The sequence below is a fragment of the Argiope bruennichi genome, chromosome 3 (assembly GCF_947563725.1).
Source record: "Argiope bruennichi chromosome 3, qqArgBrue1.1, whole genome shotgun sequence".
Classification (NCBI taxonomy): domain Eukaryota; kingdom Metazoa; phylum Arthropoda; class Arachnida; order Araneae; family Araneidae; genus Argiope; species Argiope bruennichi.
The window spans coordinates 74,873,137-74,899,478 of NC_079153.1; the positions used below are offsets into that span (position 1 = coordinate 74,873,137).

Consider the following 26,342-nt stretch of genomic DNA (forward strand, 5'->3'; position numbering starts at 1 on the left):
CAGGCAGCTATATCCTTCGACTCTATCTTGAACATGATTGGCTGTTCTGGTCATGTGATTTACTGACGTCTTGTCCCTATGTTTGTTTCCCTATGACGTAATTTCCCTTTTAATGTGTAATCACGCATTCTATTAAAAACCACGTTTTCTTAAAATGCTCTTGTGCCAGTAAAATTCAAAATCAAATGAAGAAAAGCATTTTCTTTAAAAATATTATAAGGAAAAAATCCTGTAATAAAAGGTATTAGACTTTAGTAATAACAACAACCCGTGAATAATTTTCATTAGCAAATACAATTTGAAAGAAAGATCTTAAGAAATCAAAAGCAAGAAGATTTTTACCTAGTTGAATGCACAACATACATTTAAATCCCAGTTAGATGTGATATTTATTAACACAACTAAAGATAATTTTTTCTCCATCTTTTACATCAATGTCCAATGATATGTTTTTTTTTAATTATAGAAATAATTGTGTATTAGATTTATTATCAACATATGCAAACTTCATAAAAAATGTGCAAAATATTTCATGTAAATTAAGTAGGACTTTCTAAATGTATCTTACATGCTTAATGATCTGAAAAAAAAAACGGCATGGAAGATTTTTTAAGAAGTTTATTTTATTAATAAAGATAAGTATTAGTTATTACTAACATCTAATCCTACATCTGCTAAACTGACATGGATAGTTTCATAAACAGAAATATGTGATGAACTGTACAAGCTTCAAAATATTTGAATTGTTTACATCTTGCAACTATTGCGCCCATATTGAACATCAATTCACAAAACAATTATATTTGTGAAGGATTGAAAGATACTAGTTTTTAAATGTCCACTATAATTTCATTTATAAATAACTGAAAATATTACATTGTTAAGGCTTTTGTTAATGGATTTTATGCATTAATAAAATATAAATATGAACACATAATAATAACACATTTTAAATTAATCATAGACATTCACATTTCTGTTATGCTTACAAATAATCGAAAGTACATTCAAAATATTATTTCAAAAAAGAAACTACAATTCATATTTCAGATTAATCGAAAATAACGATGCTACCAGATCGTTTTTGATTTAAATTTAAACATACATTCACATTTCCGTCATGCTAATAAATAATTGAAAGTGCATTAAAAATATTTTCAATTCAAACAACATATTTAAAATTAATCGGAAATAGGTTCAAAACAATCTTTCCGTTGCAATGAGTATACGTCAGTGAATTACATGACCAGAACAGCCAATCATGTTCAAGATGCCCAACCTGGATTAATGAATATAGCCACCTGTCATTTATGTCCTGCGAAATTGAAATCGGAACTGCTATATCAAAATGACAAAATAAGACTAATGCATTTTTCTAAAATAGGGGACATTGATCTAATTTTAATCAATAAGTCATCACACTGTAACACAGTGTTTTTTTTCAATAATTTTTGAAAATCATCAGTGTAACGTAAACTTATAAAATCAACATCAATTTTCGGTTAGTTATGCCTGGCTGTCAATGCGCATGCTCATGTATATGATATTTCGGTCTGTAAAAGATCAACATTTTCGGGGTTAAAAAATGCGTTTCTCCCGGTTCGTTGTTTCGAGAATAGTGTAAATGCTTTGTTTAGTGAACTATAATTATTATAGTTTTCCTTTATAAGGCGATTCCTTTTATTTATTGGAAAAGCAGTGTGTCTTTAGCATGCAGAATTTACATACTGTGGAACTTGAGCAATAAAAGTTATTTTGAAAGCATTCCAAGGTAAGGTTTAGAAGTCGATCACAGTGTCATGACATAGTAAAAGAATGCAAATAAATTAACAAATATTTATATGTCTGGGATTGGCTTTTTGCGGTGATCCGATCTAAAGCATTAACACTGAAACTTCTATTTATCGATATTTGACTTTTCTGAAGTTTAGTGAATTTAATTTTTGTGTAAGAAGTATTTGTTATTATCTAATCGGATGTCCTAGTAGGCTTAATATGGCGGTATTTTTTAGGCGCGTAAATGGCGTATATAACAAAATTATTTTGAATGCTGATTTTTTTTTTTTTTTTTTTTTTTACTTATGCCATTGAGAAAACATTTTTTGAATAGCTGATATAGATTTCTTTTATAAGCATGATTAATATTTAAATTTTTCTGCTCTAAACGTTTTTATTATTTTCAAAATATTAAAATCCAACTTCTTGGCTATTCATTTACCATTTCATCCTATTTGAAATCACCTTTGTTAAGTCCATTGAATTCAGATTGTTGTGATGTAGTTGTGCCTATTTTTTTTATTTGTTTCTAAAATGTTTTCATTTGTTAAATTGATATTGTTTATTTATGTGTTGAATGTTGCTCATACTTACTTATTTTGTCATAAAGTATTTGGGGTAATATATCAGTTCTGGGTTAAAAGATGTTTTTTAAATGTGATTAAATAATATTTATCATTTAATACAGTATGAAACATTATATTGCATTAAACTCTTAATTTAGAAGAATGTTGATTGTGTTGTGAACTTCAATCATATTTATGTAATGTGTAGTATTATTTCATTTAGATTGTATGACTAATTTTAAGGCTACTTCAAGAACCTCAATATTTTTAATCTATATAAATCAATTTGGTATATAAGTGTTTCTTTACCTATTTTAAGATACAAATATCAAGTTTTTTTTAAATATGATTATTCCAATAAAGTCATCATTCTAAAACATATTGCATATAAAACTTGCAAATTTAAATCTAATTTGAAATATATCTGTGTTTATACTAATTTTATGCCATACTTTTGAAACATTTAAAAATTTATTTCATCTACACCTCCATCTGTAGAATAATTAATCATTTTTTTCTAATAATAAACTTTTTGACTTGTATTTTGGGTACTTTTGTACATACCACGTACTATGGGCAAATTCGATGCATTAACATAACATCTTTGATGATTAATTGCTTGTTTCAGTTAATTGTTTCGGGTCATTAAACATCAACTCAACACACAGTATAAACATTGCCATCTCAGATTTGCTTGAAATTTGGCACAGATATACTATTGGTATAGATTTGGAAAAATATGAAATTTTATTCCATGTGTCAAGTCATTTATGAAATGTGGAACTCGAAAGGTCTCGTAGATGATGCTAAAAACAGGAAACATTTTTTTTGTAAATAGCTGTAAAAATTTATTTAATTAGATTAGAAGTTTGGTATAGGTTTTATATCATTTTGCGTGCTTTTTTCATATAATATGCGACACCATAAAGTTTCAGATAAGAAAAAATTTCACTAACTCTAATTTAAAATAAACAATAATGCTAATATTGACATTTTTATGTAAATAAACATGATCATTTTTATCAAAATTCCACTAATATACCTAAAAAAAAAATTAAATATTAGGATCTCTTCATCATTTTAAGCTTGAAAAAGTTTATTTGTTTGGTCTACATCACTGTCAAGAAAAACATAAGCTCATAACAGTGATATGACCACAGAATATCAACATTTCTTGAATAGAAAAATGGAAGATAGCCGAGATGCTCGAAGGAAAGTTACCTTTACTTTATTGATTTCTTCATCTTTCTCTAAAACATATCCAATCCACTAGAAAAGTCTTTTAAACTAATATTTTAGATCTAGATATGAAAATCAGTGCATGATACTGCTTTATTCTTTCGATGAACAATGATTGATTAAAGTGATGTTTCAAGAAACACTGATTCAATATAATCTCCTTGAATTGAAAAGTTTATGTAGGAAATATTTTAACCATTCAAAAAGCTGTAGTGGTGTTTGTATTGGTTTTCATGGAGTCTTTGCAAACTAGCATTAGCTGCCAGTCTCTTTACAGAATGTCCTATTTCATTACAAGGCCCTTTACTGTGTGTGTTCCCACCAAATTTCTATATTTATAATGATCGCTAAAGAAGCAGGTTACTGTAGGAATAGTTCATTTCACATAAGTAGAAGTTGGCTTGTTTGTACTAGATTGGCAGTATTTTGAATTATTGCATTTAATTTTTGAAAATAAATTCAAAAAATGATTTACTAAACTCAAAATTATTTGAAACTCAGAATCTTGAAAATATCTGATATTCCTGCCATATGTATAACATGAACAACAAAGATCAAATTGAGAAACTGAGTAATTCGTTTCTCGAACAGTTGCTCAATCAGAAAATAAACAATTTAGAAATCTAAAGTAGAATTTATACATGACTTGGCATATCTAGTTAAAATTTCATATTTTTCTAAGTCTATACCAATAGTACACCTGTGCCAAATTTCAAGAAGAATCTAAGTTGATGAAGATTAAAATGGCCCTTTTTCTGTGTTGAATTGACATTAAATGGCCCTTTAATTGCTTGTTGTAGTTAATTGTTTAAATGCTTTTTGTAATTAGCATGACATCTTGGACATTTTTTTTTTCAAAATTAATAGCTGGCTTGTGGTTAATACACAAGTTTCCCATTTTGTTACACTAATAAATTTTGAGAGTCCATTATATTTTATATATATTATCTTATTTAATCTGTATTGGTTTATATAGTCTTTCCATAATCAGTGTATTTGCAATCCTGTCATATTAATAAATATTTTATTAAGTGTTATATTACTGAATTTTATAAATCTAATATATAATTGTTTACTTTCTTTTGTTATGCTAGATGGCTGAAAATGATGCAAATGACATCAATGAAATACAAGACAAGTATGTTCCATTTCTGAAAAAACTTATATCATTTTTGGAGAAAACAAACAAAGGTACTAGCTTTAATACTTATTCAGAATTTTTTTAATTGATTCTCATTTGTATTAGGGAAAGGGCTAATTGAAATGTTCTTTGAAAATGGTTTAAAAGGTCCTTTCCCGAATTCCTTTTTTACTATTAATTCAAAAAAATCTTTTTATGAAATTTGCTAACTGTTGAAGATTTAAATAATTTGTTCAACTGTTAAATGAAATTTGATGAAATTTTAAATAATGAACTTATTCGTCAGAATCAATAGTTATTTTTAGAAAGGTATTTCAAATCAATAACCTTACTTTCCAGATATCTAATTGTTTTGATCTAATAGCTTGAAGGTCTCAAAAATTATTTTTAAATGGAGTAAATCTTTTCTTTTTTTCATTAAATCTGTGAATTTTAAGAAAATGTGCAGCTAAACATGATTTATCTGCTTTTAAATTGAGCTTGAATGAAAGTTGATTCAGTTGCTAAGAGGATTAGTGGTTCCCCCACCCCTTCAAAATAAGAATCAGTAAAATTAAATTTTAAAAAGAAGAAAAAAAGCCATGTTCTTGCTCTTAAAAAAAAATCAAAATTTTTTCTTCTTTTGGATTATATGATTTGAAAAATCCAGTTTTCTACCATAATGATAAATTTTCTGTTTATACAGGATATATATTAGTTCCTGAAATATTATTTATGTGTTTTTCTGTTAAGTAAAAAAAAAATAATAATAACTGTTAATAATAAAGATATATTGCCGTATTTGTTATTAAACTCATGAATAGTCAAGTAAATATATTATGATTAATAAAATTATATATATTGTTCTCAATTTGTTAATGTTTCCATATTTTTTTCTCTTAAATTTATGAAATGCATTTTACATTGTGTTTTCCTAATAATGACACACATTCTACTGATGATTATTTGAGTAAAAATAATAGTAAAAAATTTATATATACGGAGTAAATTCAGATTATAAAATATACCTTATCAAGTTGCTGTAGTTATTGCTGACTGTTGCTTAGTGAGTTATAGTAAAATTATGTTGAAATTTCAATCTTTCTTGTTACAAGTAGTCATATTTTACAAAAAGGAAATAAAAATCTCCCAAAATATTGAAACAATAAAAATTTGCTTATAAAATAAGTGTGTGGGTATATAAACATATTTTAGCAATTGCTTGGCCGAACAGAAGTAACTTTTGAAATTTTAAAACTTTGATTTATAACGCTATGGGAGGCATTTTATGTACAAGACGCAATGACTGCTTAAGTGATACAAGTGCAAAAGAGGTCAAAATTTTTCCCTTTAATGGCTTTACAATGAGATTATGATAGGGATTTCTTTGACACATAGTCAGGGGTGTTTGTGCTCCGGGGAAACCCCGGAATTCCGGGGATTTTGAACTTCGATACCCGGAAATTCCGGGGATCGTCGTTCAAAAGGAAGTAGGAATAATAATGAATTATTTATTTTGATCTGGGTAATTTTGTTTGCTTTGAAAGCAGAAAACGCAAGGTCAGTGTGTGTGGTGAAAACTTTTCCTTTCTTTCTCCAAAGGCAGTGATAATGCGTGAAAAGGGGGAAAAAAACTTCTTTTTTGTTCTTTAATTATTGCGAGTTATGACTCATTCCCCCTCTTCTCTGACATTCTCTTCTGGATTCTTTTCGGCAAGTAGGCGCGGCAGAAAAAAAAGGGAGAGACTTCGTTCGACCAGATGTGCGATCACTTGACCTGGGTTCAAAGGTCTTTATTTTGCAAAATTAATGGTTATTAATTTTGCAAAAAAATTAATTCATTGAACTTTTATAATTAGGTCATTCAATACTTCATAATCGTAATTTTTCATTTCTCCCCCCCCCCCTTCTCGAAACTCCAAAATGTCGGTAGTAAGTCCGTAAAAGTTTCAGGGGATTTTTTGGGGTCCCACAAACACCCCTGCATAGTCTTAGAAAAGGGAAATTTAAGTATTTTTAAAAGAATGTCGTAGGCATTAAGGATTTTTATCCCTTCACTCAAAACGGGGGAAAATGCTGATATCGGCAGTTTTATAGAGCGTGTGTAAAATTAAATAAATAAAAAAGTGGGAATTGGGTTAGGAAATAAGACAACATTTTAGAATAAAGTTAATATTAACTGATTTAAGATAAAAATTTGGAATTTAATATTGAGATTTTAAAATATCATTATATATATAATATAGGTAAGCATTATTTTGTTTGAAACAGAATGCAGTTTTGAAGACAGAAAAACTCATTGAAGTTTTAAAGTTTGCTTTATTTTCTCTCCCGTGAGGCAGGCATGTTTGTGTACAACCAGTGCGGACAAGCACACCCACTCAAAACAAAAGATTAGTCAAGAAGTGGTGTAAAAAAAGAGGGAGAAACAAATTATCCCTGTCTTATATACTATGATGTTTTGATAGGGTTTTCCATGGCATGCCAATCAAAAAGCAAGGAAAACATAGGGATCTCTTAGAAGAATTTGTAAAGTCAGTGGTATTTTGTCCCTTCACTCGGAGTGTGGGAATGTTTAGGCTTTTAGCCGATTTAAGCAATTTTATAAAGCTTCTCTTAAATTAATTAAGTAAAGAAAGTGGTATTGGATCAGGAAATAAGAGAATGAAATTACTGTTGACTAAATTAAGATAGAGCTTTGTAAATTAATTTGGATTAAATTAAGAGCTTAAAATATCATCACATATATTTTATCAAATTTATATATAATCAAACAAAATGTTTCTGTAAGTAGAAGGAAGTGAACTTTCTGAGTGTGAAAGAATACTTTGAAAAATAATAGCATTTGATTTAGTGCAAGTCTAAAAATATTGGGAATATATAATATTGACAGTAAGAAAACAAACAAACATTACTGTTGATTTTGATACTGGAGATGAAACTTTATTCCAGTTGACAAAACTGTATTTGATATAGTTCACCCAAGAGACCTGTGTTTACATAATGTTTTTAGAAAAGATCCAGTTGAATGGATTATATAGAATGTAATATTATATATAGGGTAAAATGAAGATTATGTTTTTATTGATAATTGTTCATTGTACTTTGAAATATAAGTACAGTATTTTAATAATATAAAGGAATAAAAATCTGTTTTAAATGTGAGAATTATGTTTTTGGAAATTTATGCAATTGTATCCATAAAAATTATGGAAAGTAATGAATTAAAAATAATCACTGATTGTGTTTTTTATTGATTTGAACAAAATAAAGCTCTGATAATTTTTCTCTCCTTAATATTTTGTAACTAAATTTAATATGACCTGTAATTATTTAAACTGATAAAATAAAATTTGGTTTTCTAAGGTGCCATTTGATAATGTTTGTGTAAATACATTTCTCTAAAGTGCTTTGTGTTTTGTGAACTATAATTTTCTGTTGTCATTTATTGTTTAAAGGGAGTAATTTTTGTTAATAATTGTATCAGCCATTGGATAAATCTACTTTATATTTTGCACAAAATTCATTATTTATATTTTATTCGGAAATTCTTTTTTTAGCTACACCTGAAAATTTGAATAGATTGAAATCTATTTATAGTGTTTTTACCACATCACCTGTGAAGTAAGTATTTTTTAATCCAAATTACTAATTTTAATGATTTGATTTGATTTAATTTTTATTTAGCTCAATTAAAAAAATTTGCATTTTTTTTAATTATACCTTTGATTGTTAAAAGAATAGCAGAATTTTTATGAAAACACAATTTTTAATATATATTCACAGATATTTCAAGACCTGGAAAGAAGTTTCAAATAGTTTTGAAAATATTTTTAATTTCTGGAAGACATGCTTAATGAATTATTTTTGAATAAAAATACTGACTGATAAACTTGAATCTGTTTTTGTCTTATAATAAACCATTGTTCTAAAATTTCAATAACCAGTAAGTCTTTATATTTGGACTTGCTTGATTTTAGATTTTAGGAATTGTGAATTTCTGACTAATGTTTTCTTTATTGTATTAAATGTGGAATTCTTATATTATTTACTTATTAGGGATTTTATTATTCATTTGCACTAAAGTATTAATGACAATATATTTACTTTAATGCCATAAAAATAAAAGATTTTATATTTTATTGATTAATTGCTTCATTTCATAATTATTTTTATATTCTAGATCAGTTCTTAAATTACTAATGCAACCAACTTGGATTATTTGAATAATTATACATCTGTAATTAAATTTTAAATTAGTTTTCAAAATTTGGACTTGTTTTTATTCTTATTTCTCATGAAGGAAAGCAAGGTTAATAGAATTGGTAAACCATATTAAATAGTTTACCAAAAGTATAAAGTATGTAGGAGCTTTTGTCATTTTATAAAGTTAACTTAAAACAGCTGTAAATCAATGAATTCTTAAAAGTGAAATTCTTGGATTTGAAATTAATATTTCAGATAACTAGTTACTGTGATTGTTTAACCCTTTCCAGCAAAGGTCATAAAAATTTTGAAATATAATGAAAAAATACTATTAATGTGATTAATAGGTTATATATACATGGATTTTGCAATCAAAAATATTTTTAACTTGCCTTTTTCTGCAGTGGGTGCACCACCTGTTTAGAACAACTCCTGTGTTAGAGAACCTTTCAAAATAATTTTGTAAATTCTTTGTGACAATAGCAATAATTGTGAAGATTTTAGGTTTATAAACATTTTTATTCATGTTTTAGGTAATTTAAAATATTAAACATACTAAATATATATGCTACAAAAATTCTAAAATAAATCTTGTAATAATTCTTATTTTTTAATTATTTATAATTTAATACAAATTATTAAAACACATTATAATTTAATTCAACTAAGAATAAAAATTATATTATTTAAATGATAAAAATAAATATTTAGGGTTCCATTTTATTAAGTCTTAATTTTATTAATTAATAAAGTTAGAAATATTGAATAAAAAGCAAAAGTAAAAATAACATTATTTGGAATAAAATTTCTCAAAGCATGTGGGAATGTCTTTTCGTTTAACACATAATGGGAAATTCTTGTTTTACGCATTGTTCTTATTTTGCGGACATTTTTTTGATACTGTGCAACGAATATTTTCGAGGGGAACACTTGATGGGCATATGTTGAACATTTTTTTAAATCTTCCGCTGTGCAATTTTTATATGCTGAATGCATTATTAATAATTTTTGAAAAAAGTTTAAATAAAAAAATATAGCTGTAGGAAACTAAATATAAAAAAAAAATGTATATTGTTACAAATCTGTGATGTTGCTTCTAAAGCATGGTTGGTTTAATCATTAGAAAGACCATTTTACGATCAGCTCTGTTGAATGCTGATCGGGTGCCGAATCAGTGATCTCAGGGCGTGGCGACAAAATATATATTTCTGGAAACTTCCAGAATTTTAGCAATTCAGCCAATAAGAGCCGAGATACGCCTGATTGGTCCAGAACCTTCTTGGCTCGCCACCGAGAATTATAAAAGACCGGCAGTCTCAAGCCGAAATCAGTCGTGTAAAGAGTCTAAGGCGAATAGTTGGATCAGTCTAGCGAAGAGCTCAAGCGATTGCTGTATTGACCTGTGTGCGGAGCCCTAGCGTTTATTGTGGAAGCAGCATCGAGTCGTGTGTGGGTAGCCAGTCGTGTGGTAGTGAGTCGGCAGTTGGATACAGCTAAAACGAGGAGACAGTGGAGAATTGCAGACGTTTGGAGTAATCGTCGAGTGAAGTGAGTGACACATATTATCTCCTTCTGCTGAATTTTTACTACCGATTACTACTTGTGGACCATTGTTTCTTCTAGTGTGCTGCTGTGCGTTTTCTGTGTTCGTTTCGGCTGTCTATTTGTCGTCTTTGTGTTAATAAAAGTCGTCGTCTGTCATTAAAGGATTGTTTATTTCATCGACCGACAAAAATCGAATAAGAACTCCGAGGGAAGTATTTCTGTAACAAAAAATAAATAAATAAAATAAAATAAAAATAATAAAGCAGAACATGAAAGTGAAATATAAGTACAAGTCTAGGAAGAATGACAAATCTGAAATGCAAACTGTTTTTCGGCTTCAAACATAGTTTTCTTTTTCCCGAATCTGTAGATAAATAAACAAAACTCACCCTCCCCTGAACACAGAATCAGCATCACATCCTTCTTTACAAAAAATTAAATTACATCTTTCACGGGAAGAGATGCAGCGGCTCAAAAGAGAGGTGAACAATGAAACCGCAATCCTTGGTGGGCCTCAAGGATCCCATCATGAATGGCATCCTTGGATGTGCGGTGTCCTCAAATGAGGAACCTACTGTTCAGCCAGTTTGGTGTGTCCTTAAGTTAATTTGAAGATTTAACAAAATAAGGCTTTAAATCCTTATGAATATTATAGAAAAATGGGATTTTGTTAAAATTTGATTTCTTAAAAGCTCAAAAAAAAAAAAAAAAAATCTCAAATTTGAGGCAAAAAAAAAAAATCGGGATATTTTGAACATAAAAATAACGCCATAAAATAAACTAAAACTGCTCATGCTGCCATTTATTTTCCTAAAAGGAGACTAAATGCTACATTTCCAGCAATTTTTGGAATTTTGAAACCATTAGATTTTTTTATTATTGAAAATTTTAAAATTGGTGTCCTCTATTATGACCACCGCCTTGGAAAGGGTTAATGATGATAAGCTTGTGGAGTATAAAAGATTGGAAGGAAATGAGACATTAAAAATTAGTGATTTATAAAGAATTCCGATTTATGTACCTATTTTAATTAAACTTTTCACCATCTGAATTTTGGAATTTTAAGTATTGAAGAAATTTGTATTATTTATTTTAATTTACTTGTATTTAAGGATTAAATTTTATTTTTTATCTCTAGAATTATTCTTTTCTAATTTTTGTACCATTTGTTTATTTTTCTTAATTATTACAATTAGCTATGTCTAAACAGTTTAAAACAGTGAATTTACATGATTTTCTTTTAATAGATTTGAAAGAGAAAAAAAATTAAATTAAGCATTGCAATCTATTCCGAACACTTGCGAGATAATGAATGAATAATGCGAGACCAGCCCCTTTTGGCAATCAGTTTGGTCACTCAGATTATTGATTTTTTTTAGACAGTGAAGCAGTTAATATGGAATGTATTAATTAAGTATTAATGTATTAAGATTGATTTCTGTACCAAGTATTTTAAAGTTTTATTTAGATTGGATCCTATCTGCTATGGCAATATGGATTGTCTATTTCTTGTTGTATGTTGTAAAAGCAATGTGAGCCTAAAAGGGTTTTGCTTTTTACACTTAAATAATCTATAATCATGTCAATTCTTTGAAAGAGTGGGAAGGAGAGAGGACTATTGATTATGAATTCATCATCTTCTGCATCGTTCTTTCCTGTTTGATAGGTGTAGAATATTTCTGTTTGATGTTACGGTTGCTATATGAAGTACTGAAGAAGATGAGACAACCTTTCCTTGAATTTGTCGTAATTAGGGTTGCGTTTATTTTGTTCCAATTATTGCAATGTTTTAGAAAAATAAATTTATTTAAAATTTAACTAAAGAAATTAATCATTTGATTCTTACTACGAGCTTCACTGAGGCAATGCGTGTGAGTTCCGAAGAGAAGGAGAGAACAGTTTTTTAGAAGCATACCCAGATGATGAGCGGCTCGGCAATTACGTCATCAGAGCCTATAGTTTACAGATATTTGATATGATTTATGATAGGCATTCACTACAAAGTAAACCCCCTTCCCCCAGTGATGAAGAGAGCGAAAATTACTTGGAAGTGAATGCAATCATAAGAATTATTACAATATAATAGGAAAATGAACAATTCTGCCATATCTGTTATTTTTCGATTTTTAGTATTATCTTTTTGTTCCAAATTTCCGTTTGGCAAGGCTACTTTTGGTATTATTTCCGAAATTTCAGGGGCAGGTTTACATCTGTCTAAGGTGACAGTTACATTTTTACCATTTATATCTATAACAAAATTTTTATCAGTCCGAGATTCGATCTAGTGAGGCCCAGAATAAGGACAAGTTAATGGTGGTCGAACTCTGTCATTTCTAAGGAATATGTGACTGCATGAAGTTAAGGATGGATTTACGAAAAATTTAGAATGTTAATGAAAAATAGAATTTGTTGGATTTAGTTTTTTCATTATTGAAACTAAATTTGTCACATAAATGGGTGTTACAGTTGCATTCACAATAGAATCATCACTCAAAAGATCAAATGGTAAACACAATGTAGTAAGTACCATATACAAGTTGAGAACTAGTAGCATTGAGATCTTTTTTAATAGCAGTATGCAAACATAGTAAAACTATAGTCAAAGTTTCTGTCCACTTTATATTTTCGTGAGCCATAAGAGAACCTTTAAGATGTCCAGTAGTCTTTCTATCATACCATTTGATTGTGGGTGGTATTATGTGACTACATAAAATATTCGTGAGTTACAAATGCTCGTGCAGTGGTCTCGGCTGTCATATTAATTGTTCAAATTATCTAAGACCATCTGGTGAATCTATCTATAATCGTGAGGCAATACTGATAGCCTTCAGAAATGGGAAGGGGTCCTATGAAATCAAGATGAATGTGAGAGAATCGAGCATCCGGTTCGGCAAAGGTGCTAAGAGGAGCTTTGTTATGCTGAGAAACCTTAGCACGTTGGCATTTGACACATGCACGAATTCGATCTCTTATATCTGATTTCCTTTTTGGCCATATGAATCGTTTGGAAATTAAATTTGAGGTAGTTGATGTGACGGGATGAGATAAAAAAAAAAAAATGGATATTTTCAAAAAATATTTGTCGAAATGCCTTTGGAATGAAATGTCTGGGTTGGGCTTGATACATGTCACAAATTAGATGGATATCATCCAGGAAAAATAATGTTTTTGCAATTTTAAAGATGTGTTTGACTGTACAATTTTTTTATAGTCCAATTTTGAAGGAATTTTGATTGCATCGATTTTTATTCTCGAAAGAGCATCAGCAGTTTTATTATCTCTTCCGTTAATATGGCGAATGTCATTTGAAGACTGTGATATGTAATCTAAATGTCTGAGCTGACGTGTACATTTTTCAGTTTTTTGTTGGAATGTAAAAATTAGGGGTTTTTGATCGGTTTAAATTGAGAAATTTCGACCCTCAAGCATATGTTGGAATTTTTTTATCGATGCATAAATAGCATACAATTCCCGATCATATGTGGATCAGTTTCTCTGACTTTTATTGTGTCTCATTTATAAAAAGGCAATTAGTCCCCATTTATCATTGCACAATTCCATTAGCTTCCAATTGCTGATCTGATGCATCCGACCAAAGATTTAATTCAGCACCAGGAATGGAGTATTTTAGTAAGGTAGCATTAGCAAGAGCCTGCTTGGCCAAAGTAAATGCTTTATCTGCTTCATGAGACCATTGAAGGGGATTTTCTGGCTTTTTAGAAGGACGAGACGATTTCTTTTCATTTTTATGACCTTCTAGAATTTATTCAGAGTCTAAAATCTGAGCAGCTTTAGGAATAAATCTCCTATAAAAATTATACATGCCCAAAAATCTGCGCAATTGAATTTAAGTTTGTTCTCTGGAAAACTTCTGAATAGCTTCAACACGATCACGTAATGGTTCTAAACTATTTTGTAGAATTTAATATCTTAGAAATTCTAAACTAGATGCACCAAATTCATATTTTGAATGATTAATTGTCAATCCATAATTATACAATTTAGTAAAAGGAGCTCTCAGATGGTGCATATGCTCCTGATGAGCTTTTGAAGCTATTAAAATATCATCAATAAAGGCATATACACCTTCCAAGTCTCTAGTTACTTCATCAATAAACTTTGAAAAGTAGCAGAAGCATCGCATAGACAAATTGCATTCTTCTGCTTTCAAAGCGACCGAAAGGAGTAATTATTGCGGTTTTATGAATATCTTCAGGAGCTATAGAAATTTGCTAAAATGCTTTTACTAGATCGAAACATGAAAAAATTTTATTACTATGTAATTCACTAGTAAAATCAACTATACATGTAATTGGATATTTATCTTTGGCCGTTTGGTCATTTAAGGAGCAATAATCGCCAACCGGGTGCCATCTAATGATACCTTTTTCGGAACCATATGTATTGGAGATAAATAATTATGCTTGACGGACATATGTGACCTAAATTAAGTATGTGTTGGAATTTCAGTTTTGAGCCTATCAGGTGTCAAACGTTGAGCTTTGGCAAATACAGATGCACCAAATGTTTGTAAATGATGCATTACATTATTCTGAACAGTTTGGTCCATGCAAGGCGATTTAGTTAAGTTAGGAAATTCACTTAATAGTTTAGTATACTGATCCACATAGAGTTTTTACTCATGCAACATTAGCATTTTTAAATACAGCATTCCATTTTAATTTAGTATCGTTATTATAACTAAGAAAATGTTAAACAACATTTTCTTAGATCAGCTTTTAAGTTGAAGTGATACAAAAAATCAGCACCAATTATTGCCTCAGAAATATTACAAATATAAATGGAAATACAAAATTTTTTTCGAAGTTCTAAATTTAAAGATAACAATTTTTTTCCCCCATAAACCTCTATTGGTGAGCCATTTGCAGCATGAAAAATTTGAATGGGTTTTTGTTTCCTTTCATTTTTATTTGCTGGGAAAATACAACAGTCACTTCCAATATCTATAAGGAAAGAAAGTTTTAGTTTTCTATCAAATCTATATTTATTTTCTATATGAAAAGCGACAATGTTGTGAGATTTCAACGGGCAGGAGTTAAGTCGCCTCTAAGTCTGCCCGTCGACATTTATCGAGAAGGAACACGGTTTAACACACTTCTTGGCGTTGTTTTGGAACTTTTCATGATACCAACATATGCCCTTGGACGCAGAAGTGCTGCGCTTTCGAAAGAGAAATTGATTGCGTCGCCGAGAGTCGCTTCTCGAGAGAGCAAAGACGTAATTTCTTTTCGAAGTGCTCTCTCTAATTTACTCAATAAGATCTGAGTGAGAATTAGCACTATTTAAAATTGCACTAGACTCAGGGCTTAAAATTTTGCTTACCTCGGGTGGTGCCACTTTCAAAATTCTATCGGCAATTTCTGCAGCTTTAGTTGCGTTGAGAGAAGTGATGGCTGTTAGAACAGATCGTGTGTTACTTGGCATTTGTTGAAGGAAGAGTTCTAACAGTAGAGCATCAGAAATGTGGCGACTTTCCGCGCGACTCTGCATAACCGAAGTAGCTCGCTGGGTTTCCGATCTCCTAATTTCTCGCCGGTGAGGAGACTTCGGATTTCTTGAGATTTTAATTCTCCGCATCTTTTTATTATTTCCGATTTCAGTTGCTCTTAAGATTCCTCTTCATCAGGGTTAATTATAATGTCACGAACAACAATAAATGCAGCTTCAGGTGGAATATGCGCTACACAGTAGTTGAATTTGGTTTTGCTTGCAGTTATCGGCTTTGTTACTGCTAATTCAAATGTAGCTTCCACCATAAAAAATCGAAGTTGCGTATCAGCAGAATTAAATGGGATTATCTTCACTGCAGATACATCATCCATGTCGGAATTCTTTGAAAACGGAAGTACTCTTAATCAAATGACAGCTGATAAAATTTTGAATGTCCGCAAGTCACCATGTCGTAATTAGGGTTGCATTTATTTTGTTGTGACTCCAATTATTGCAACGTTTTTAAAAAATAAATTTATTTACAATTTAACTAAAGAAATTGAACATTTGATTTTTACTTGCAATTTGATTTTTACTCAGCATGCCTAGCTGAGTTCCTGCATGAGTTCCGAAGAGAAGGAGATAATAGCTTTTTTAGAAGCATACCCGGATGATGAACGGTGCGGCAGTTACGTCACACATAGCCTCGACGGAGCCTGTAGTTTACAGATATCATATGATTCATGATAGATATATATTATTTATGATAGGTACATATATATATGATTTATGATAGGCATTCACTACAAATTCTTCAACTGAAAATTTGGCTATTATCTTTGACAATGGCACCCAGAGAAAATGGAACGTCTCTCATTGTAACTATATTGTTACTTTTAATTAAAACAATGATGGGGAAATTTGCTCATCGTTTTATGATCTTGTGATACACATTCCTGAATGCAAATTTTCCGGACCCCCCCCCCCCACGCACAAACCCTTAATTTCAGTTCAAGATGTCCATTTATGAATGGATAAAGAAAAGATATGTTAATAATTCCCCTCCCCCAATTCTTCCTCAGCTCATAAATATTTTCTCATACTGTGTCATCTATGTGTAAAATACATTTAAAGTGTGGGAAAGTAAAAAAAACTATGTAAATAAATAAAAAGAATAGGGGGAAATATTTAATGTATGTATATATATTATTTTTAATATGTCAAAGGTATTTTGAAAAGGCGAAAGATTAATTTGTTTTTAATTTTGAGGAAATGCTTTTTCTTACTTGAATTAAACAAACATTTTATGGCTGATTTGTAAAGCTTCTGTTATTAATTTTGATTTCATTTATTTTCATTCTTAAAATACTCAATTTTGTTTTCGATATTTTAAGGGAACAGATTGAAGTTTTTCAGTCCAACAAGAAAAAGTTAGAAAAATGGTTCAATTCATCCAAAAAGGTAATATTTTTTTTGTTAAAGTATTTTATTATTAAGTTATTATCCCATTTAAAAGAAATTAACATTTTATACATATTTGTACTCACAGATTGTAATAAAAAGCTTTTTGGTCCTTTTACTTTTTTTCTCTATTTTTAAAATAATACTAAAAATATTGCAACGAGCATTTGATACTCTCTAATTCGATGATTCACTTGGTAATTAATTTTAGTGTTCATATTTGTGAAAATATGTAATGGAAATTTTTAATTGATAAATGTCTTTATGAGTTATTTAATTTTTATGGCAAGTCTCATATAATTTAATGGGATTTGCCACATCAAATCCCATCATAACGTGCAGATTAAAATTATGATAAAAGCTCTACAAAGGTTACAGATCAAGATATAATTACAAAAATTCATTATGAATAACTTTATGTAAATATATATATAGATCTTCAACTTTTGCAGACATTAGGGATCATTATTGTTATCCCTATATTAAAAAAAAAAAAAAATTGTTGTTGTTCTGATTGTAATAAATCTAATTATACATACCTGCTTAATAGGATAAGATGGCTGATGGAGGAACGTCTAAAGATGTAAGTTTTCAGTATTTTGTATTTCTTTGAATTTAGTTTTGGTTCCATTTATGCATTCTGACATTCAGTTTTGTTTTTCAGAAAAGAAGCCTTGACATAGAAGATACAGATTCATCTCAGGGTGGTAAGCATCCTAAATTAATCGGGGGGTTTTCCCTCCCTTTTTTGTGTACTATAATTTTAACTCTGGATACATTTGAATGTCTGGTGATGTTTTTAAATTCTTACTATATATTTCAATTTAATTTTTCTTAAATTTTTGAAATATCAGAATAGTTGTAACATTATATATTGTCGCTATAGGCCTAACTCAAATACCATAGGACAAAAAAAAAAAAAAAGCACCCTTTTTTTGCCAAAACATTTTAATTAAAATAAATTAGAAAAATGGGAAGAGGTTTTTTAGCAGTGATTTTATTGTACTGCTAAAAATAAAACCAAAGAGCAGCAATTCATAAATTATAACAACAATTTAAACATAAAAGTAAAATTTGTGAAAAAGAATCTGTAAGTCAAGCTCGAACATCTCACAATTAAGCATGAAGAGTTAAAGAAGCAACTTTTGGTAAAAATTACTGCCAATTTTATGGTTAATATTGTAATTGCTCAAGTGAATTTCCCAACAGTGTTATTTTCATTTACTGTGAAATTTATCATGTATTTAATTAAAATGTCAAGCAAAAGGATCAAACAAGCCTTGAGTTAAGAAAATTGGTTATTAAGCATGTTGAAGATGGAAAGTCTGCACTAGAAATGTCAGAGCTGGTCGACAAAAGTTATTCAATGGTTCATGACACCATAAAATGCTTCAAAATTAATAATCAGTTGCAAAATAAGCCTAAGATAGTCTACAATAAGATTTTTACCAAAGCAAATGAGTGATATTTAAAAAAAGTTAAACAAATCCCTTCCTTAATGTACCAAAATTAGCTATTACTGCGGAAAAGAAATTATGGAAAAAAACCAGCCCATCGACAATAAGAAATGTGCTTCATAAGGCTAATCTCAATGGGAAAAAAAAGCCAAGAAAAAGCCTTTCATAAGTAAGATATCAGATCGTAAGACTTAAATTTGCCAAGAAGCATGAAAACAAAGATTTTTCTTATTGGAAAAACATCTTATTTACTGATGAGAATAAATTCTACAATTTTGGATCTAATGGCAGGCCTTACCCTGGAGAAAATCTTAACGATAATTTGAGCATAAGAAAATTAAAAAGCCACTGTGTGCCTTGGCGATGGATCAGTAATAGTCTAAGGCTTGATCTTTCCAGTTGTTGGCCTAGGAATCAACAGTTTGGCATATTACTGATGGCAAAATGGATCAGAATGTATACCTCGATATTTTAAAGAAAAATTTGCCACAATATGTGCAGAAATTTTTTTATGGCAACAACTGGTGATTTTATCAGGATAATGATCTGAAACATAAAACTTATTGTTTCTGTCTTCTATATAACTGTCCTCGTGTCTTAGACAATCCCAAAGCCCCAATATAAATCCCATGGAAAATTCATGGGAATACCTTAAGAAAAAAATCTGAGAACACGCCGTCAAACAAAATATTAATACAAATACAAAATATTAATTCATTTGAAATTTTAACTAGTTTTCAAAATTTTCTTATTCGTCCAAGATTGGATGGTGCATTATTTTTTGTTTTTTATATAATTTCTGATTAAAATTAATTTATAATTTTGTTATGTGTGTCTATTTTTTTAGTAGTATTTTGGCAAATTTAACTCATATCCTTAAATTAATGAAAATTCCAGAAATTTCTTATCTTTCTTAGTAATAAAGATAAATGTGTGTGTTTGCATTGTGCAGACCAGAAACATTTGCCTTACAATTACTAAATTTGGCACATATAGGCCTTGAAGGGTGGATATATGGAACTTGGAGTTATTTTAAATTTGAATTAGAATTTTGTTGTTTTTTTTTCACAGTAGCTTGTAAAAATACAATTGCATAAAAATGTTATTTTACACTTTAAATAAATAAAATACTTTAAATAAATTATTAATAAGATTTAATAAACTGTCTTTTTTAATATCAATTTAATGGTCAAGTAATTTTTAAAAAATATTTTTTGTCATTATTTAAAACGATAGATTACCAAGTTGCCCTGAAATTTAAACTGTTTTCATTTTCTCTATAAATATTTTATTGCTTTAAATTTCTTCCATTCTTGAAAATTAAAGGAAGAAAATAATAAAAAAAAATATTTTTGTAATTTAGAAGATGAATAAAAAAATATGAAATTACACCACTACAAAATCTAAAAAATCTGTAAACTGCTTAAATTTTTTCTTAATTTTTAAAAATTTTTTATTTTTTTATTTTTTAAATTTTTTTTTAAATTCTTTTATTTAGATATATATTTTTCTTTAAATTTTGATGTATATTTCAAGTCATTACCTTTTTTAATATTGTTCAAAATTGTTATCCTTTAATTCATAATAGAGTTTGTAAAAATATCCTTAATGCAATTTTCTTATATAACTATACCATATGATAAAATATGTACTTATTGTTATATAAAATTACCATAATTCCCTTTGCAGCCTTTGAAAGTAATGTTTCCAAAAAACCAAAGCTGTCTGATTCTGCTGAAAATCCCACAATGAGTCCTGCTACTATTGCTCAAATAAAAATGGAAAAGGCTGATAAACCTAAAATTGTTGAACCATCTAGGCCTCTCATTGTTACTAATACAGTAACTGCAATAAAAAGAAATATCCCTGCTTCTGCTCCCGCTCTTCCAGGCGATGGAGACAAGATTGTATTTACATGTGCCTCATGTCAATTCCAAACATATGATGAGCAAGAATTTATGAAACATACTCGAACAGACCATCGTAGTGATTTGTCAATGTGGTGTAAACAGTGTGGCAAATGTTTTAGTAATGCTGGTGTTCTTGTTGCTCATATCAAGGAAAGAGGGTGCAAAATGGAAGAAATGATATACCGATGTGGCGTGAAAGACTGTAGTTTTGAAACTACCAGTGGACAAACTTTTGTGCATCATTTAAGGCACTGTCATAAAGGTAGTCCTTTCATCTTTTGTGTTCATTGTCAGAAGATATTTACTTTGCCACATTGTCTCATATTGCACATGCAGGATGACTGTCCATATAAAGATAAGAACCGCCGAAATCCCGGATCTGATACTGCTGTTAATGCTGTGCCAGTTACTCAACCTACTACTCCTGTTGTTGTATCTGCCCCTGTGAAACCACAGGCTTCTAGCTTTCCATCTAAAGCACCAACAATAGCATCTGTTGTTAGTACCACTCCTACAACACCTTCTGCAGGAGTTGTTCATACACCACCTTCAGTAACTCGTGGTCGTGGTGCCTTGATGCCAACAGCTCGAGGCCGTGGTCGAAGTAGGGGACGAGGACGTGGAAGGCCGCCTTCTGAAAGTAGTGATTCTGATGATGCTGATGATCCTTTATGGAAGCCTGAAGAAACTACAGGGGTGCAAACATTGCGACGTTCTGGTCGTTGGGCCAAAAAAGTTAATGATGTAATTAATATTGAACCTAAGCAGAGCAACAAGGGTTTATCCCTTTCAGAATTGAATACAAAAGAGATGCTCCGTTGCCCTTGCTGTGATTTTATGGCTGCATTCAAGTCTGTTTTGCAAGATCATTATATTGCACATCATAAAGTTCCTAACAAAAATGCATGTTTGGTATGTCATTTGAAATTTGAAGCCACCCAAGGTTTTCTTGATCATTTTGAAGATCATGCAAGTGGTAGGTTACCAAATAAAGTGATGGAAGCCAAAGACACAGATGAAGTTTTAGCAGTGACTCCTCAAGACAATTCAAAAATTTGTTCTAACACTGATTGTGAAAAAACAGAAAAAAATATACGTTCTAATTCATATTCTTTTGATAAAGAATCTATTAAAGGTGTTGTCAAGAATTTATCAGAAGCCAAGGTTGTGAATCCAACATCTGCTCAGTCGCAGTATGTCAAAATTCCATATCAGGCTGTCATACAAGATAAAAATATGAAGGATAGCAGATTGAAGAAGTTTGAAGAATTAAAAGCTCCAAGTGATTTAGTTGCTATGTCAAAACCTGATAAAATTAAATGTTTCTTCAAATGTGTACTTTACAATTGTTCATTTACTACCCATAATAGCTATGAATATTTAAGTCACTTGGATTTAGAACATTCAGGCAAAAGATTGCACTGTAGCTTTTGCCTTAAAGATTTCCTTACTGCTTCTCTATTGACAGATCATTTAATGATTAATCATAGCAAACGGCAATATCAATGTAACAATTGTTTTTACAGAGCATACAGTAAAATTCATGTTCAGATTCATATAAAAAATTTTCACTCAAAAGATACAAACTCAGAAGTGCTAGAATGTGACCCAATTGAACTTCCGCCAAACATAACAGTTGCAAGTGAACCAAACGAAGTTTTGGATACCACCTGGCCATTTGTTTGTGCAATTGGAGACTGCAACTTCCAGACCTTTGATCCTAAAGAATTTAAAGTACATAATGAGACAAGTCATCGATCAGTGTCTGTATTCTTTTGTCATTATTGCAAAGTTGATTTTCTTTCTTTCAAAAGACTACTTAATCATTACAGACTACATGGCATTAATACTTTTCAGTGTAATTATTGTATTCATGGATCGGAAACAAAAGATGAAATTTTGTTACATCTTTGTAATACCCATGCTGATTATCCTTTGAGAGCATTTATGCGAGGAACTGCAGAAGATGCTTCTTCTGAAGCTAAACTTTTACCGTATTCTGTTTGTAGTGAAGCGGAAAAGGCAAACAAGAAAAATAATTTAGATTCTCAAAGACCTGAGAGCCCAACTTCTGAAAATGATGATAAAAACAGGTTTGATTATGAAAGTCTTATATATGAAGTTGTAGGTGAAACATATTACCCTAAGTATTTAAAAAGCATATGCACAAATTTGGTTTGTGGCATTTCTGGATGTAAAGAAAAGTTTGAAAACATGTTAACTTACATTGGACATTTGAAAAATTGTCATACTGCTGAAAATTTTCCATGCTCTCATTGTCCTGATGTTTCTGATACTTGGGAAGGATTTAAAAATCATTTAATGTGTCATGGACCAGACTTATATTCTTGTGGTCTTGTGACATGCGATTTTTATGACTGGGATAAGAAGGCTGTGACAAATCACTTAAAATCTCATCCAAAAACAGCTGCTAAAGTAGTAATTGTTCGTGAACCTATTGAAGAAATGTTTGATGAAAATGATGTGAAACAAATTAAATCTCTTCCTCAGTCTTGTCCATTTAAAGTTGGTGATGAATTTTTCCAATGTTGTTTCTGTGAGTATAAAAGCAGTGATAAAAGTGTTATGAAAAATCACATTTATCAAGAATTGCATTATAAGAGATTTTGCTGCAGTTCATGCAATGAAAAATTTGTAAGCAGAAAAGAAATTGAAGAACATTATTTGGAAAAACATTCAAAGGTGGAGGTAAAATGTTCTATTAATCCATCTCATGAAATTGAAAATATTGTAAAGAATATTTTAAACAAAAAAGATCAGTATTTATATTCCAGTCCTAAACAGTGTGGTAATTGCAACAAGAATTTTAAGTCCCTGGTCCAGTGGCAATACCATGAAGTTCTATGCATGCAAAATTTTTATCAACCTTTTGTATGCAGTCATTGCAAATATAACTCTCACAGCCTGAAAATACTTAAATTCCATGTGGATGAAAAACATTTTCCAAAACCTGTTGAGTTCTTTGATGTGTCTAGTGTAGCTATTGAACATGAAATAAGTAATAAAATTCAGCAAGCAAGATTGAAGTTCTTGAAAACTTTTTGCAATAATGTATCTACTACAGATTCTGCTTTGTCTGTTAAATTCTACGTATGTAGTAGCTGTTCTTTTGAATCCAATCATAAGTATAATTTAAAAATGCATGTTGAAAAGGAACATAAAGATAGCAATGCTGAAATTAATAAAGTGTTTCGAGATGTGAAACCTCTTGAGCTTAATAGTTCTCAGTTAGATGAAAATTCTAATGACAGCATCAAAGCATCGAGTGAGTCCTCGAATGTTAAACGATATCGTTGTGGATTTTGCATCAAGAAACTTCCTACCCTGCAAGAATTAGAATCCCATGTTGAAAGTCTCCACCCTGTCCGAGAGGAGAGAGAATATTCATATTATTATTCTCCAGATCCGAAAGTTAAATTATCACCAGATGACAAAGAATTATTTGAGTGTTCTTATTGTAAATCAGGCAAAGAAAATCTCTTTTCCTTAAAAAAACATTCAGATCTGATGCATTCAGAAAGTCCATTTAAAGTGCGAGGGTATGTTAATCGATACCATCAGAAGACCACTTCTTCCATCATTGCATGTGGTTATTGCTACCAAAGATTAGACGGCAAAAGTGATTTAAAACGACACACTGCTTTGTATCATCCCACTCTTCCCCAAAAGTCCATTGGTGGCTTTAGAACTGATCAACTCCCAAAAGGATCTCTTGTTGAATCTGATGATATTCCAAATAAGAGGATGAAATTAGGACCTAAAGTTTATGTTTGTAGCCATTGTGGTGCTGCTTTTGTTAAACAAGAGCAAGTTGCACTTCATAATAAAAAAACTCATGCTCGCTTTAAACTTGAATTCACTACTATCAATACTCTATTAACTGATGTGAATTTTTATAAGTGTGAATTTTGCCAGTTTACTGCTGAGAAACAATATGTGGACACTCATCTTGAAGCCAAGCATAAAATGAGAGTAACTTGCAATTATTGCAGCAAGCGATTCGAATTTGCTACTAGACTCAGGGAACATCATGATATAGCCCACAATGGTCTTCCCATCAAGTACAGTCAGGAAACCGTGGGCATCAAAAAGGAAACTACACCACCTGTTTCGAAAATCATTAGCCAGGTAAAGCAGGAAACAAGACCTACGAGAAGCAAGAAATCTGAGATTCAAAATTCCATAAAAGAGGATGACCTAAAGAACATTTATACTTATGCTAGTGCTTCAGATGGCAATCTGACCAAAATTTCTGTTTTGACTTTCTCAAAGTTGTATAACATTTTCCCTAAAGTTGTTTTAAAAGATGTTTATGAAGATGACACCATGAAAAATTCTTGAAAATTTCTCTTCCAATTTGAAATTTGTTAAGTTTTATGGAAATATAATCTGCATTGAAAATTTCAAGTCTTACATCAGTAGTTTAAATATCATGATCATTTATACAATCTATTGTTCGTGAAGGTATTTTGTTTGGAGGTTTCATGTATTTAACTAAAGCTTTATTTTTAAATGACGTTTTTGTGGATAGTGCTGGAGTAAGTGATTCATTACATATTCGGAGCATGTTGCTGCTTTCTCTCTTAATGTAAATTAAGTTTTTAATTATGTTCTTCATAGTGTGAAATTAAAAACATTTTTCGTTATTTTTTAAATCTAATTCACAAGACTGTATGGTAACAAAATTTAAAAATTTTATTGAATGCAAGTTGGGTATATATTTTAATTCTATAACATATTGAGTCAACAATGTATGCTGCACACTTTGCAAATGAGGATGCCCCCTCCCCTTCCAATTTTTAGTATAATGTAGATTATGTACATTTTGCTAAAACATCCTGGACATATGAATTGATTTTCTTATAAACTGTAACTGTTGGATAAGACAGCAAAGTTGTCAAGAACCAAAATCGATGTTTCTATAGATTATGCTATAAAATGCGTCAGTTATGCTTAGCATCTTATTTAAAACTGAAAATGAAATAAATATTATTTATTTTAGTTAATTATTAGTATTTTTATGTATATTCAGTGAATAATTAATGTATTTTGGGACAGATATACTTTACACTAAAGTTTCTGTTAAAAAATTCCAGGCTTTTGAAATTTTAATGATTAGTAAAAAACTTGAGTAATAATTATCTGTAATATATGGTTATATGCAAATTTTAATACATTTTCAGTGTGGGACTAGATTAATTTTTGGACAGAATAAAGGATAATACAAGTGATTTTAATGTGCTATTTTTATTTAATAATTCCTCACCTTGCATGCTTTCTAATCGAAATGAACTAATAAAAAGTTTATTGAAAAAAAAATGTTTAATTGTAATAAAATGGCTAAATGCAGTCAATATTTCAGAGTGAAGGTAATTTTTATAAAACCTTATTTTTGAACTAGTTTGAGATTTTCAATTATTTCTTCAGTAATGAAATATGGTATGTATAATGGATATATAAAATTATATATACCTTCTTTATTTGAATCCAAACATCTTGTTTGCTTTATTGAAATTATTATTAAATGTTCTGTAGTGTTTTTATGTTTTAAACATTATAGTTAATGTAATTTTTGTGTGTATCTGTTTGT

The 26,342-nt window shown here is 29.9% G+C and overlaps 1 protein-coding gene across 1 annotated transcript; it reads left to right on the top strand.

Moving 5' to 3' along the window:
• Window positions 1-1,586: 1,586 nt before the first annotated feature.
• On the top strand, window positions 1,587-26,342 carry LOC129963041 (uncharacterized). Its single transcript, XM_056077054.1, has 7 exons — window positions 1,587-1,771; window positions 4,676-4,772; window positions 8,262-8,325; window positions 17,298-17,364; window positions 17,915-17,947; window positions 18,029-18,071; window positions 20,511-26,342. Exons 2-7 carry the CDS (start codon window positions 4,676-4,678, stop codon window positions 25,091-25,093), a joined length of 4,887 nt encoding a protein of 1,628 aa, XP_055933029.1. The 5' UTR covers window positions 1,587-1,771; the 3' UTR covers window positions 25,094-26,342.

Coding starts and splice junctions, on each gene's coding strand:
- LOC129963041 (XM_056077054.1), top strand. CDS start 4,676: ATGGCTGAAAATGATGCAAATGACATCAATGAAATACAAGACAAGTAT. Junction 8,326..17,297: donor TTTACCACATCACCTGTGAA/GTAAGTATTTTT, acceptor CGATATTTTAAG/GGAACAGATTGAAGTTTTTC. Junction 17,948..18,028: donor ATGGAGGAACGTCTAAAGAT/GTAAGTTTTCAG, acceptor TTTGTTTTTCAG/AAAAGAAGCCTTGACATAGA.